At 31.8% G+C, this 16,234-nt stretch overlaps 1 protein-coding gene across 1 annotated transcript in view; it reads right to left on the bottom strand.

Annotated features, from left to right (window-relative positions):
• Positions 1–16,234, bottom strand: part of LOC148227409 (protein O-mannosyl-transferase Tmtc2-like) — a 284,374-nt gene that overhangs the window by 216,040 nt on the left and 52,100 nt on the right. The window contains exon 3 of the mRNA XM_088201697.1: positions 4,994–6,188. Within this exon, the coding sequence (XP_088057823.1) occupies positions 4,994–6,188 (1,195 nt within the window). The remainder of the gene's footprint in view (positions 1–4,993; positions 6,189–16,234) is intronic.

Raw genomic sequence — 16,234 nt, 5'->3', positions numbered from 1 at the left:
GCAAATGATAGAAGTGACTGCAATGCTTCTTTTGCCAACTGTGGATAACGTTCTAACTGTGTACACCAGAATTTTTGTAATTCTAATTGTTCAAATTCCATTTGAATATTTCCACTGTCTCGCATTTCAATAAGATCATCTTTTTTAAAACCACTATCATCCATCGAATTTAGGTTATATAGAAATGGATCCAGTATCCATCTCTGAGTTTTGGTAATATTTCTAGTAGAAAAATATCCATTGAATGATTCGCTCAATCGTTTTAAATGTATTGCAATGTCAGGTATAATTGTATTTTTTTCATTTTCCACAACAATTGAATCAAGCAAGGAAAAGTTTGCCAAATTCCGTTTTCAACTCGACGTATCCAAATTTCTAGTTTTCCAATAAATAAAGATAATTTTTCACTAGCTATTATTATATTCTTTTTACCAAATCCTTGGATTAATATATTCAATTGATTCAATTAGCTAAATATATCTGTTAAGTAGGCTAGTCTCAGAATTGCATCCTTACTCTCAAAATCTTTTACTAAATCACAATTTTGACTGGTCAGTAACTGAATATTTTTTTCACGCTATTCAAAAACTCTGGTAAGCATGCGGCCTTTAGAGAGCCATCGTATTTCGCTGTGATATAGAAGCACGGTATGAGCAGCACCGATTTCTTCACAAAAGGCATGAAAATTGCGATGATTTAGAGCTCGTCCACGGATATATTTTACTATATTTATTGCAGTAATTAGGTGTTGATTTAAACTTTCTGGCAAAGCTTTTGACGCAAGTGCATGATGACGCAACATGCAATGCGTTATTGTAACTTGCGGTTATTCTCTTTTCATCTGGGAAAAAAATCCGGAATTTTTGCCTAACATTGCTGGGGCCCCATCAGTGCATATTGAGGCAATAACATCAATATCGCTTTTCGACAAACTGCCGATGACACAGAAACAATAGTAGACTTAGGTAGAGAGTAAGGGAGGAGGACGACAGTTCCCGGGTGCTCTCACCCGTTTCCTCAGGTCGTGTGTAAGCCAAATTCGGCTCATTAGCGACCCTAACACTTGAGCACATGTTTCCCATCAACAGGGCCGATGGTCCGCTTCCAGTATCAACCTGGATCGCCCCGATAGACGACCGCGGTTGGTTTCCCGGTCTGGAGATACTGATGGTCTCCCGGCATCACTATCTTTTGTTGGAGAGATCTACCTAACTCGTTCGCACTTATTATGTCCTCGTGTGTGCTAGTGATCGGCACATTTTGCCAATATGCGCCGGATGTAACACAGATCAACGACTGCCTATGTATGTGTCGGTGATCGCATGCATAGCAACGAAATATTTAATTCACGTATTTTTTTTGCGAAAAACCCATAACCCCAGTTTTTGTATGAGCTTCAATACCCCAATAACGCGGTCCCGACTTTCGCGTTATTGTGGTGATAGTACTTTTCAAATATTTCATTACCCCTGGGCACCCCAGGTTAAGAACCACTGCTCTAGATGTTAACAAAGAAGATTTTGACATAGGATTGACATTGAATATAATTCGGCAATTAGCCTCGGAAACTGATCACCATCAGAGACCGCTCAACCGTCATCGTCAAAATATGATAACCGCACTTTTTCAACCTAACTTGCCAAACTATATACAGAGCAAAGTTTATCAAAACCAGCATTTTTTCTCTAAAAAAAAATTTTTTCTTAAAAAAATAATGCAATGTAATAAAATTAGTAGTACAATTATCAGTATTTTTTTAAATAAACTAAACAGTAATTTATTGTTTTTGATAACGATTTTGATAGCTGTATTACATTTATTGTAAGTTGTTTTATTAATTATTTTATTTGTGACGAACCAATTACCGTTCATTTGGATAACCAGATAACTTCATTTGCGCGTCCTGAAAGTCTCCTGTCGCATAAGCCACGAAAAGGTTAAGTTTCAGTGGCGCAGCAGCAGTGTGCAATTACATTGAAAGACTTTAATCCAGCCTGGCATACGTTAAGTTCACTCGGCGTGAGTTTCCTGTCTGCCAAACGTCACTACTGAAACTTTTCTCATTTAACGCGCGCGCCATCTCTCGCCCTCGAAAATCTTTGAGATATATATTCAAAATACATATTATGTTTTAGCTATTCATGAATTTATATTGAAGAATATTTGTAGTTCTAGCTCGATCATTTTTCATATACCTATAAAATAAGTATGAAAATCTAACGGACCAAGATTCCAAAGTCAAAGAATTAAAAAATAAACGTGATGTTGGATAGCATTAACAATAAATAACGACAATAAATCAATCATTGAAAAGCTGTAGATTAAAGTCAGCAATTCGAAAATTTCTTCATTAGTGAAGTACAGGTGAAAAATATTATTTTTCTTAGTGGTCAATAAAAAGCATAATCAATTTTATGTGTGGACATTTTTGACACACATTGAAAAATATTTAAATATTGTTTCTCAAACCATACTTTTCCGAAAATAAAATACAATTACCACAATAACAAAGTGTAAACTACAATTTTCTTGTTAAACAATTTCGAGGCCTAATTGAAATGTTTATTGCCTATTTTATTTATTTTGCCTAAATTGCTATTTATCAAGGAAACCTTAATATTTTCATAAATTTGTAATAATATGTAAAGTATGTGTTACGGCAAATTAAATTTATAAAGGTCTCTATATAATTTTTATCATAAAAAAAAATAATTAAATATACAGTCTTAGCCATAATAATGGGGCACCCCTTAACAGTGTGTAACTCTTTACAAGTGCATAGTCTGACCGAAATATTTTTGCAGGTAGTTTTAACCATAGTTCTAAGAACTATTCAAAGAATTTTTTTGTTTTTAATTGCTTACATAAGTTTTAAAAAAATAATACAGGTCAAATTATGCAGTTTTGCTTAAGTGACCGTTATGTTTAGTTGCGTGATTTTGGCCTTTATTTCTCGTTCTAATTTTTTTTTATTAAATAATTTATTCTGAATATAATAAAAACATTTAAAAAAATGCCAAAATACGCGAATTAATTAAAACTAAAAAAGCGAATGTAATTTTATTGCATTCGTATATTGCATATTAATTAAATAGGTGACGCAAATAACGTTGTAATTCGTAAATGGTCAACTTTATAAGAGGTGTAAAAAATAATTTACAGATTTATATACATAAAATTCATAACGTTTTCTCAAAGACTTTCTACTAATACATAATTTTAAAATAAAATATAAGAATGGTCTTAAAAAAAATATTTAAAAAACGATAAAAAAATAAATTAGAAATTAAAAACGTTACATTTTTTTATATTCAATTATCATAAAATAATTTTTCATTTCATAGTAGATATTTTGCAAACTTTAATTAATCGTTTAATTCATATAAAGTGTCGTTTTTAATATTATGTTTGATGGATCGTCTTCACATAGTAAAATCTAAATTAATTTAAGGTCTTTATGTATTTTTTAAATTTTAAAGAAGTTGCTTGAAATCACTGATATAACGATATTCCATCAAAATCTCGCCAAAAAATTAGACTTACAACGTTATTCGCGTCGCATATTCAATTGTACAATACACGCTGTCCAAAATGCTTTAAAATGGTTCAACGAATGTTGTCCTTACAAATCAAAGCCAAATACTGAAAAAATCGAAAGACAATAACCCAAGAAGATCGAATATTGGTTCGCGAGTCCCTTAAAAATCGTCGAAAAATGTGTTCAAAGTTGGCTGCTGGAGTCTCTGAAAGCGTAGAGCCATCCATTTTTTCGTAGACGGTCAGAATAAAGCTCAATAATGTGAAACTCAGAAGTTGCAAAACCCGACACAAAACGTGGCTTTCAGAAATAAGTAAAATTCGAAGGTTAGAATGGACCTAAAAACACTGAGACTGGACATCTAAAGATTAGGCGAAAGTTATTTGGTCCAATGAATTGAACTTTAAGATAATTTTAAACTGAAATTGGTTAGTTAAAAAAAATTAAAGCAATAATTTTTTTAAATACTTTCATTTTTTTTTGCGTTGAAAAATCGGAGAAGAATATCTAACTGATTTCGTAGTACCCAAAGTCAAATATTATGGCTGGGGTTGCATGTCAGTAGCAGGAGTAGGAAACCTGTACACTTGCGAGGGTAGTATAAATAGTGACATTTATTTCAATGTTGGAATCCACTTTAATGGATTCCTACTGAAAAATATTTCCAAACAGACCACGCCACCATCCAACTCCAACAAGAAATTGCTCCATGCCATACTTCGCTAAAAAACAGTGGTTAGTTTGCGTCAAAGGGTTTAACGCTTTTAGGATGGCCTTCACAGTAAAAACTAAAACCTAAATCATATAGAGCATTTATAGGCAAAATTAAAAGAAAAAATGTTCTTAAACCCAATTGCAAACCTGAAGTTATTAGTTGACAGTATGCCAAAAAGGGTTTTAGCTGTAATTTTAGCTAAGAGTGGGCCTACTTAATTTTGAAAATAAGCACTTCAAGCAACCTTAGTCGGTATTTTATTTATATTTTGCCGATTTTTTGAGATATAACACATTTATTATCGTCAAGCCTATATATTTTAAAATTGGCTTCTTCGGCCACTCTAAGCTCCCTTATATTTTTTATTAATAATACATATAAAAAAACTTTAACGGTTTACGATACCATAGCCATATACAAAATATCTTACTAAATATTTTTTTCTTAATATTAAATTAAGAGGTACTTAAAGCTACGTGTTTTGCTTTAATCAGATTTAAATCTTAAGCAAAAAATAAATATATCTTTGTTTTAAAAGTGAAACTCATTATGAACTAATTTCACATTATTAAAATATTCTAGTTTATATACAGATAGTAAATTGTATCATTTAAAAACTTATTATGTAAAGCCGTGCTTATAATTGAGTAATGAAAATATATTTTAACAGACTGTACTAAATGAGTTCTACGTTTAAACCAACGATATTAGGGTATTTACTAAAAAATATAAATATCTACCTTATTATTCCAGGTGGCATCTTGAGCAGCCCGCACCAAGTCGTATAGGGCGCAAGCCACTAGAGCTGTTACGCCCGTTTCTTTGCTGAGAGTGGCAGCAGCAGCAAGCAAAACACAACCCACAAGAGCACCGTGTCGCTTCCAACCCCATTTCCCACCACTAACACTACCACTTTTGCATTTACAGCAGCCTTTTTGCACGCCCGCCCCATGAAACCCATCCAAACATACTGTACTATCATCCCCGCCGTATTTCACTGATCCGTTCGCTACACCGTTAAACACCACGTGATTGTTGGAACTGCCGTTTAGCAGAGTACTACAAATCACACCATTAGTACCCTTGCTCTCTATCCGCCGATTGATGTCACCATTGATGCTGTTGTTGTTGTGGTTTGTCGAATAGTTCTTCCGCGTTGACCATGTATTGATGCCGCACGACAGAAAGAACTTAACAACGCAAATGATGGCGCCGCAAGCGCTAAAATCCTCTACCTTTCCAAACCAGTTGCATTGCTTGATGTTATCGATTATGTGAAACAGTATATTATGATAGTTGGGTAGTAAAAAGGTTTCGTTTCTGTTTCCTAGAATGTCTTTATCGCTATAGCCGTTCGCTACTACGTGGCCGTTTGTCGTACAAGTCGTTGAGCGTCGAGTTGTAGTTTTCCTATAGTTCTTCTTACATGATGATATGCCATTGATCCTGCTTACGCATCTAGATAAACAGCATCCATTATAAGTACTCGGCAGATGATTAACGGTTATATTGTAAGATATATCTCTATATTTGACATGTGCAACATAAACTAAAAAACTCAGCAAGTAAAAATTGCAAGCTGCTAAATCTGCTCTTCCGACTACGCCAGCAACGGCCTCTGTGTGTATCGGATGAGAGGCAAAAGTTAATCCTGCTATTGCCGATCCCACTTTCATCCTAGCCGGGGGCAAAACGGCTCTCGCCACCCTAACCACCAAAGCAGTAGCGAGGCAATGGAGCAGCACGTTCACTAGATGATAACCCCACGGTTGAAATCCGCCGAGGAGATAGTTGAGACGGAACGTGAAAACGCACAAAGGACGATATGAACCGTGCGACCCGCTATCCGTCAAAGGCGTTCCCCAGAAGTCGTTTTGTAACAAATTCCACCATGGTGTAGTCGGCAGAAGATCCGGGTTGGTCAGGATTGCCCGCCTGTAACAAAAAGAAAAAAAACACAAATTTAATTTAATTCGGTCAAAGCTCGCGATGCACGAAGGGACACTATCAAAGGGTTTCCGGTTCAAAAGCCACCTGACAGGTGCTAAAACTCTGTTATCTTCAAAGAGCCCTTGAGCAAACGATACAATCGGTTAAAGCCTACAAGCCCATAGGGTCACCTCTGGCCCTTTCCTCCTCGCCTAACTCATGATCTATGAAGTGGGTGCTGAAATCGTTGCTTGGCTAGGTTCTATCTTATCAAAGGCCCCAAATTAACTACCCGCCGATAAAACTTTACCTCGCCGGTAATATATACTTTGAAAGTACTAGTTCAACCAAGTTTATTTAAAAAATAATACCGTATCGCAAGATTTCATCAAATTTGACTGAATTAAACAATAATGGCTTTTACGCGCTTTGATGGAAGTGTATAAAACTTTTTTCTATAATCTTTAACGTAATAATGTTTATTGCGCGTATAAATAACGGCTATAAATTCTAAGGCTCTCTCGATTTAATTGCAAAAGTTTTCAATTCACAAAAAGTTTTAAATACGCTCAAAGTTGTTGCACGCATTAATTATTTAAAACTCAATCCATTTAATGTACCAAAAACATGTATATATTTATTCACATTATTTATATACAGGTACGTTTATGAATATATTTTAGCTTAAATAGGTTTAATCGAGATTTAAATACTTTTATTTAATATGCTCTTTGTATATCAATAATAAAATTATATAGCTTCAATAAACAGTATTTTACTCAAGTACTGCTTGAAATGTTATACCTATTTCTAAAATGATAAAATGCTAACACTCGTGCCTTAATAATTTTTAATAATTTTAACATATAATACATAGTGAACATTAACTTACATATGAGCTAAAGAACATATTTTTTAATTTGGATTTTTATATTAAAAAAATATTAGTACTCTCAGATTTTTGCAATATTTTTTCGAAATAAATATTTATTCCCAATAAGAATTAATAATGTATTTTTTAAATATATAATTTAATGTCAATAATTAAACATAAAAACTTATACGCCAATTTAACGGCACATTTTTGTGATTTTTGACGAATTTTCTAGCGATTGTGATTGAATTGGATGTATATAATTAATCTACATCTAAATCTCAGTCGATTATGATACAAAAAATACATTATTCGAATAACATTCCCAATTACCGCTGTGAAAGTTAAATCTTTTTTAATGTATTTTATCTGATTTAGCTTTACAACTCGGATACTAAATAATATCATAGTGGTGAAACAAAGTAATCGGCATTTACTGTACAAAAATTAGTTTTTAATACCCGACGGTATATATACATACATCATATTATCTTTCATAAGTACCAGTACTTTTCGTCGTTATAGCACCATTATAGTTTGTGAGATATGTTCCTCTTTAAGTATCGTTTCTTTGTGCCCATGCTGTATATAACGAGAGCACATTTCTGGATTATTAAGCGACACATAAATTTTAACGACGTATGGTTTAACGTCGGATATAAAAAACGGAAAGAGATAAGAGTCATTGTTGGTAGCACAAATTTTGCCGGCTGTGTCTCTAATTATTTGTGTATTACGATCATTATCATTCGCTCGTAAAACTCTATGATATTCCAGTAAGTATTTAGCGTAGCTTCCAAAACGAGGTCGCAGCTATCATACGACTTTAATAGTGTATTTGGCCCGGGCTAAGATATCACACGGAGTGATGAAGGACGTAAAACTTAGCAAATTACACCGGTTCCCAGATAATGCTTCTTTATTGTCGAACGAAGCCACCGCTTGGCCCGACGACTTTATCGCAGCGATTGCAGCCTTAGTGTAAAAATATTTTTTGTGTGGGGTATTTACAAGTTAGAGGGGCGTTTACTGCCGGGTCAATGTGGAGCTTTCGTCGCCTTCGTATCTGAGTGTAAAAGCTCGCCTTGCACGCTATCCCACGTTGAGATATCCGCGATAAGCTCGACGCTTTAATGCTAAGATTTGGTCACTATTGAACTTTTTTTAACCCATTTGCGAATTTTTAGGCAGGTAAAAACTAACAAATATGAATACAGTAATATATCAAAGACATAATACTTACACTAGCGCATGAAATATATAACTTATAAATTCCCAGTATAGTTTTACATGTAAATGCAGTTATTAAACCTCAAATGCAAATCATTTAGAGTCAAGTTTGCTCGTTCAACAAAATACTGCATATATAAATTATATATAGGAATATGTTACATTTGATAATAAAATATTAAAAGTGACTATAATAAAAAAAATATAATATAATAAAAACGTACCACTCATAGAGAGAAAGGTCTGGAAAATATCGCAAGTGCTTGATTAAATATTAATACTTTATGGAAAGTATTGCAACATATTGCGTCTGACGAAAAGCAACACTGCAAAATTTCAAAATATAAATCAGTTTTTTAACAACTTATTTGTTTGCGGTTCTGTCAGGAAAAAATGTACGTTATGAACTAATAAAATTTTTCATGTTAAATGCAAAAGATATATTGTTAGGTTTTACCATTATTCTAATAAAATGAAGTGAAATAGACGACACAGCTTTTTATTATTCACCAACTTTGGAGTTAGACATCGATATATGCACTATTCACAAACATTTTAAAGGTTCAAGAGCTTCTTACTATATATTTACACAATTAAAGACAAAGGAAGAATATTTTTCTTATTATCAAAATTTAAAATGTTTTATTTAATCAATAACGAAGCTTTTGTTTAAAACTACAGTATTCATTCCATATTTAAAAAATTAATATAGCAAATAAATGTACTAGAAAAATATAATTATTTACGATTTTTTTCTTGTAAGCATTTAAAATTCTGACTTTATGTCAACTTTTTACTTTCACCCTTGACGAAAAAACCCAGACAACGAAGTGATTCACCAATATCCAACATTTAATAACGTTGCCGACATCAAAAAAACTCTCTTATACGCTTCGTATTAAAATTTAAATATGCAGCGTCGAAGGAGAAAATCCGAGCGTAGAGTAATTTATGTATTCCGCCGAGTGTGTCCGCATATTTTTGCGTTTCAGAACTCCCTAGGTATACATAAATGTACATGAATACATACGTACATGTCATATAATAATAATTCGGAGCTTTTCTCAAACGGACATCAACTTCCTTCAGCATCCATACTTTACGAAGTACGCGACGCACCGCAAACTCGGAGCCGAGTTCCATCCACTCCCACCTACTTATTTCGATGTACATAAGTCGCAAACTTGACAAAGTGCTAGGGGAGATCCTCTAGACATCCCTTTATTACTAAATGTTACCACCTTTATTTTTTATTCAACGAAAAAAGCTGTAGGCTTTTTTTATTATACAAATGATGAAACAAGGGGGATGATATTTTTTTAAAGAATTATATTTACACATAAAATACATACACAAAAAATGTTGAAAGAGGATTTTGCCCTTATTTTATTTAGTCACATCCTCAACACTGATTTCTACATACGAAAAATATATTTATTTTATACGAATATACATTTTAACAAGTCTGATTAAAGTAATATACTCATATTATAGATACAATATTTTCAATATGATGTTGGATTTCCTGACAAGAATATGTCAAAGGGAGGTTCGAATGATAATTTAATATAATAAATTATATATTCAGATAAAATTGTATACGTAAATAATTTGTTATATATATATTAAACAGTTCAAAGATAATCTTATTGCAATTATTATAATTTTAAAAGTAAATGTTTTTAAGCAGTTATTTTAATTTTTACTCAAAATATTCATATATATGCTGATTTTATCTATATTTAGTTAGATTACAAATTATTAGATAGAAATAAATATATATTTTAGCTTACAACTTATATTCTTTTCTACAAATAATTTATTTAAATTTTAATTAATTAAATTTGAGAAACTGTCAGACAATAGCACTTTCTAATACTAAAGAACAGACGGTTAACGGTAACCTTTTTCCAAAGATAATTTTAATCACCCTGTAAAAAAAGGAGTTAGCAATATATCAAATGCATTTCAACTATCTTAGATCATTTAAGAAAACTTTCATATATGGCCCCTGTTACTTTATTTGATTCTCGCACATTTATAATAACAACGTTTTGTAAGAAAGTTTAAGAATATTTTGTATATAAGCAAATAAGGATAAAGATATTTTTAATTAATATATTAGTTATTAGTTTATTATCGTTTCCTAGTGATTTAAAACATATAAAAAATATTTACTGCTTAAATCCGTTTTATTGCTTGTTTTGCAGACAATGTGATATGTGCTGTTTTTAGTCATTTAGTTAAATATGATTATTTTTTTAGTTTTGAAACCACTGGCGTGCAGAATAGTGCTACTAATATCTTAGTGTTGAAATTGACTCTATCGGATTTTTATATAAAAATATTTTAAAACTAAATCTTAAATTAATTTAATAAAATTATATCTATCAAGGTATTAGTTTGCCAAAAAGTTTTGGTTAAATAAAAAATTAATTTATAAATATAGGACGAAATTATTTAATATGTTTTAAAAATATACTCCATTTTCTTTAATGCTCTTATTTTAAATTAATTTATGAACTTCACACAGTAGTCATTTTAAGCCGGCTCACAGTTGATAAGACACTTTGCTAAGGCGACACTGCAAAAGTGATATAAAGTAAGATTTTGCAAAACTTTAGATTGCTTCGATTTTACAGCAAAGATAGTTTCGCAAAGTTCGAACTTCCTGTCACGTCATGAACCAATTGTACGGTTGCTCAGACACATCTCTTATCTAAGCTCCTTTCACGTGAAATGAACTCTTCGCGTTCGCATTCATACTTGACGCAAACATGTAATTTTACATTCACATATTAAACATACATGTGTAAACAAACGCTTAATCTTAACTCGTCATTCATGCATGAAATGGATTGCCAGCTAAAAATCACCACCAGCATATATACATCGTTCTATGGAAGAGTAATATTCTACCTTATAGAAAGATATTTGCTTTAGAAAAGCTTGCGTCTATTATATCTGCAGCTTTTGCTTCGATTTCGAAAATACAATAACAAATATTTAATACGCCATTTATCGATGCAGAGCTATGTAAAAAAACACGATTTAATTCAAATGCCTATGAAACTGTATTGTTCCATCACGATTTTTTATATGAAACAATAGTTTCATAGGCATTGTGGTTGAAATTTTATTGTGGATAAAAATTTCCTGTGAAATCCATGTCAATTTGATATATATTTATTATAGTTGGATATGCTTGCCATTAAGAGAAAAGCTATTTATTTATATCCACATATATATTTCATAAAAAATATTATTATGAATGCCTTAATAATGACAATGTCGATCGATCTCACTTTATTTTTGTTATAATTTGCTCACAAAAACTTTTTTTTAAATCGATATATAAAATAATAAATATATAAACTTGATTTTAAATTTTAAATATATTCAACTTTAATTTAAAATATAATAAATAGATTTTTTCAACAGTGTGCAAAAAACTACTTCCAAAATTTATGCTTCAATAAAAAATTGACACTTCCGTAATTTTTTGTGACATTGCTGTAGTGTCACACAAATAAATAAATAAATTAAACAAACAGCAGTTTTTTGACAGATAATATTCCCAAACGATTTTTTGACATTTTTTTTATTAAAATAAAAAAGCAATCTCGCAGGCGATCGAGGCGATTGCAAGTTTGCGGTCATAAATCACCGCCGGCAAATTAATATAAGAAATTTTATCCCGGAGAAGGGAACACGATAAACAAATGTTATAAGCTAACTTGTTTGTATACTTTGACGTCTTTTGAGGGGTCGGCGACGACTAGAGACCGCCTTAATTTTAATGTATTACGAGAAGACGCGTATTACTTTACCTAGAGAGAAAGGGAGACAAGGGTGAAACCGAAAAGTTTACGTCATAAATTACGTTTTCTTTTTTTGCTGCTTTCCTTCTCCCAGGTTCGCTCACGGCACATATTTATATTTGTACACGGGGATACGAAAAGAAAATTTCACTAGAGTGAAAAATGTCTTTAATATTGCCACACTTCAGATGAGAGAAAGGGGGTATTATTTGCCGACGGAAGATTCGAGTGTCATAATACTTGAGAGACGCCTAACGAAGACGTAAAAAGATACTTAAACCTCACGTGTACGCATGAGGTACATACAAGCAAAAGTAATTTTACAGAATACATCAATAACGTCAAAGTAAACCATTATGAGATATTACTAAGATGTACAAGGGATATTCGGAAAGTAAGATAGCTAGTAAAAATTAAACCGATTTGTTTATTCGGTTGGCAGCACTGCCATTTCGGTAGTATATACTATTATATTTAAAAAATACGGTATAACTTCCTAATACCAACAAGTGCGAGATTTGTTCCAAACTACTGCTAAAACTAATCCCCAAAATGTTGCTATGTTTAATGACATTATTAACATGCAAAATATAAATACAGTAGTGTCGTGCGTTTAAAGCTGAAAGAAGTCGTTTTTAATGAAGGAGTATAAGACCATTTGTTATCATAGGCATAAGATTTATTGACCAATGAACTTCATGAATAATAACAATAAGTATTTAGAACTGTTCTTTATGATACAGTTTTCAAAATGTGGCTCTCGTAAACTTAGAAGCCACGAGCACGAGCTATCTTGAGTATAATTTATTTACGTATTTGTGTTTATTTCAATCAAAACATTCAATCTGTAAGTGAGTTTTGAATCAAATTTTTTTTTATACAGTCTCTAAAGGAAAGCCTCTATTATCTCTAGAGGGAATTTACATAAGAAATTTTAACGCCAGACAAAAGTGTGTCGGGCATCTCTCCAGAGGCTGACTCAAACATTCGCTACGAGGAATGACGTCATGTCAGATAGATAGTAGAGGGTATGAGCTTGCTTGTGGTATGTATCCGACGGCTGAACATGCCTACCATCCACCATGGAATACCTGTCTCCCTTTTAGTTTAATTTCCTAGCGGAGTTACCCACCTACCCATCTTTACAATTCTTTGTTTGTTAGCTCGACCGAGACTCGAACATCACAATAAATCACTGTATATTTTGATGTTTGTGAAGATTTAATAAAAGTAAGTTATTGTAATAAGTAATTAAATTTAATTTTAAACAGTTACTATGATTAAATGTATAAAATTATTACCATTACCTTTACAAAATCAGCGAAAAGTATATAAAATTTAAGGCTACCGGCTAAATTTTCATTTTTAAGAAAAAGTATATTGCCAAGTAAAAAATAAACTTACATTTATTACTTTTTATGATCCAACTATGCTTGATAGAACTTCACTCGGATTTAAACATTTAAATGTGAAAGTTTGTATTGCTATTTGTCTTTCCAAAACCTAAGCATAGGAGTATGTAGATATTTTTAACAATTTATGTACAATGAGCACGATCTATTCTCATACACATATTTAAACAATTGATGGGAGGACAGGACTTACAAAATAAATCGCTATATGAGAATTATATTAGCACAACTGATGCAGAATTTAAATAAAGCGTATGTATATGATTACATAGGCACACATTTCCGTAAAAATAAAAGTAAATACGTCAAACCAAATTAGGTTCCGGCGACACGACACTTTGTTGACAGTAGAGGGATGCTATTTTGTTTTTCAGCTATCGTCGACGACGTGCAATAAACCGAATGATGGCAATGTAAATATGTGTAACAAATACGAATCGAAATGTGTGGTCGTATTAATCCAAATTGTAACTATTGATTCGACGTCCAAACAATACAGTTTTAATTAAGAACACATTCATATATTCTATTAAAACGTCAACGTCGAACTAGAAAACAGCATATGCTTTTAACATGACGAGGAAAAATTATTTACATATATATGTATGTGTCGCTTTAATTCGTGGGCATTTAATTAAAAACATTAAAGCTGTATAATCGTAAGCTCCCGGCGGAGCTGCAAGAAAAAAACTCTACACAGGTACGCACTGTAGCTCTGGCAATTTGTTATGTATTAAATAACGACTGCCGTTAAAACGTGGAAATAACAAAGTACCTGTGAGCTCGGTCCTTTTGTTTGATTGATTAAAAAAACATTTTGTCGGGACGTTGTGCGTGGGTAGAGACATCCCTCAGGGGAAATCATCAGGTTTCTGTTTCAAGCTAGCCTTGCTGCGTAACTTAAGCACTCTACGTATATTGTCTAACTCAGCTAACCTAACTCGCCTCCACCACCCCTAAGTGCGCTCAGCTCCCTCAGTTATAAGCATGAGCAGTCATGATTTTTTCTCACTTAGACTAAAAGCCATATCAATAGATAATTATTCTTGTTTAGCATCCCATGTATTTCAATGTAGAAAGTAATCATCAGTCTATAATATATATATGTAAACAGTTTGTCCTATTATTGAAAAATAAAAAATCTACTACAACAATAAAAATACACTCACTAGTATATTTTTATTTTAATTACAATAAAATAAAACTTTTATTTAGATGCTCCGCATATTTTATAATAAACACTAATAAATCAAATATATAACATATATAGCAAATTCGTTAAAAATAATTTAACAATCACGTTAATTGAATTTGTTATGACTTTAAAATGATCTATACTTAAAATTTTAAATAGATTTATAAAATGTCTCATTTACAAATTATTATAACAATATACAAAGTAGTGCAATAATGTCACTTTTAACATTTATTTTTTCTTGTAGAATAGATATATACGTTGCAAAGAAATTTTAAGTTAATTATTTAACTATATAAGTTTTATCGCTCGTCTGCCATTAGCCACTGCTTATAAAGTTTTTTATTGATATAAATTTTATTTTTTAAATATTAAATATTTTATTTTTAATCTTACTTGATAAAAAACATGAGACACTTACCTATTCTTTTGTAGCCAGTAGTCGAAGGTTTTAAATATATATTTAATTGACCATAGAAGAATCCATTTATTTTTCATTAATTTTATTTTATATTCACCTCAAAAACAGGAAAAAATATTTTTCACTATATAAAAGCAAACATCCATTACAAAGTGTATGTGTATGAACGTAAGTAGGTACACAAAAAGGAGTTCAGGAAGAATCGGTGTTTGTTTTGGTCGGAGAGATGTCATTTACATAATTACGGCAGCATAAGCATGTGGCGCGTTTAAGGTAAACAGATTTCACCCTAAACGGGGTGCGCTTTAATATAAATTATTTATTCCAGTACCAACTGTTTCACCCCTTCAATTTTGTTCGCATAACGGGGGTAAAGAACCCACCTCCTACCTAGCTACCTTATGGCACCAACATCTGTTGCAGACTTGTAACGAGTGATTTTTGACAAAGCTCTTTATTTAAGGTAGCGAAAAGTGCGATTTATTTTCTTTTCTCTTTCTTTCGCAAATCAGTAGACAAGATTAATATGAGCTGTCCTAGATTAGCATATTGAATTTTTGTAAAAGAGAATAATGTTTTTTGTTTAAGAATATATTGATCAATATGATTGCGTTTAAGGAGTACATTCGAAAGCTGTTTGCGTCATTAGATGAGATTCGTCAAAGTGGCGATTTTATTAGCAACCTTTTTACAGATGAAACTAGAATAAATCGTTTCGGGACTCGACTTATATTATTTTTCCTCGTAGACTTTATACTTATATTAAACATTCAAAGACATGAGTTGTTAAACCACTAAATAGCATTTAACAATATTGTTCTATATTGTTTATGACAATACAACAGTGATATTGTATAATTTAATTAATTTATTAATTAATCTAATTTAAAACTATACAAGATCACACATAAAAACATGACAAATGTATAATAATTTTAATACATAACGGGATTAAAAAAAAGAAATGCGATCGCAAAGGGTTTTCCGTGGGGGTGACACCCGAAACAGCTAAAAAATATTTATTTCAAAATAATACCCTTTTTGCTTTTTGCAAAGGTCAGAGACTTGATTACACATGAATTTATCATTAAGAAAGCAC

Source organism: Plectrocnemia conspersa, unplaced genomic scaffold (genome assembly GCF_051122295.1).
Source record: "Plectrocnemia conspersa isolate PC_06_02 unplaced genomic scaffold, ASM5112229v1 ptg000013l, whole genome shotgun sequence".
In the NCBI taxonomy this organism is placed as follows: Eukaryota; Metazoa; Arthropoda; class Insecta; order Trichoptera; family Polycentropodidae; genus Plectrocnemia; species Plectrocnemia conspersa.
This window is presented reverse-complemented; position numbering and strand designations above follow the sequence as displayed.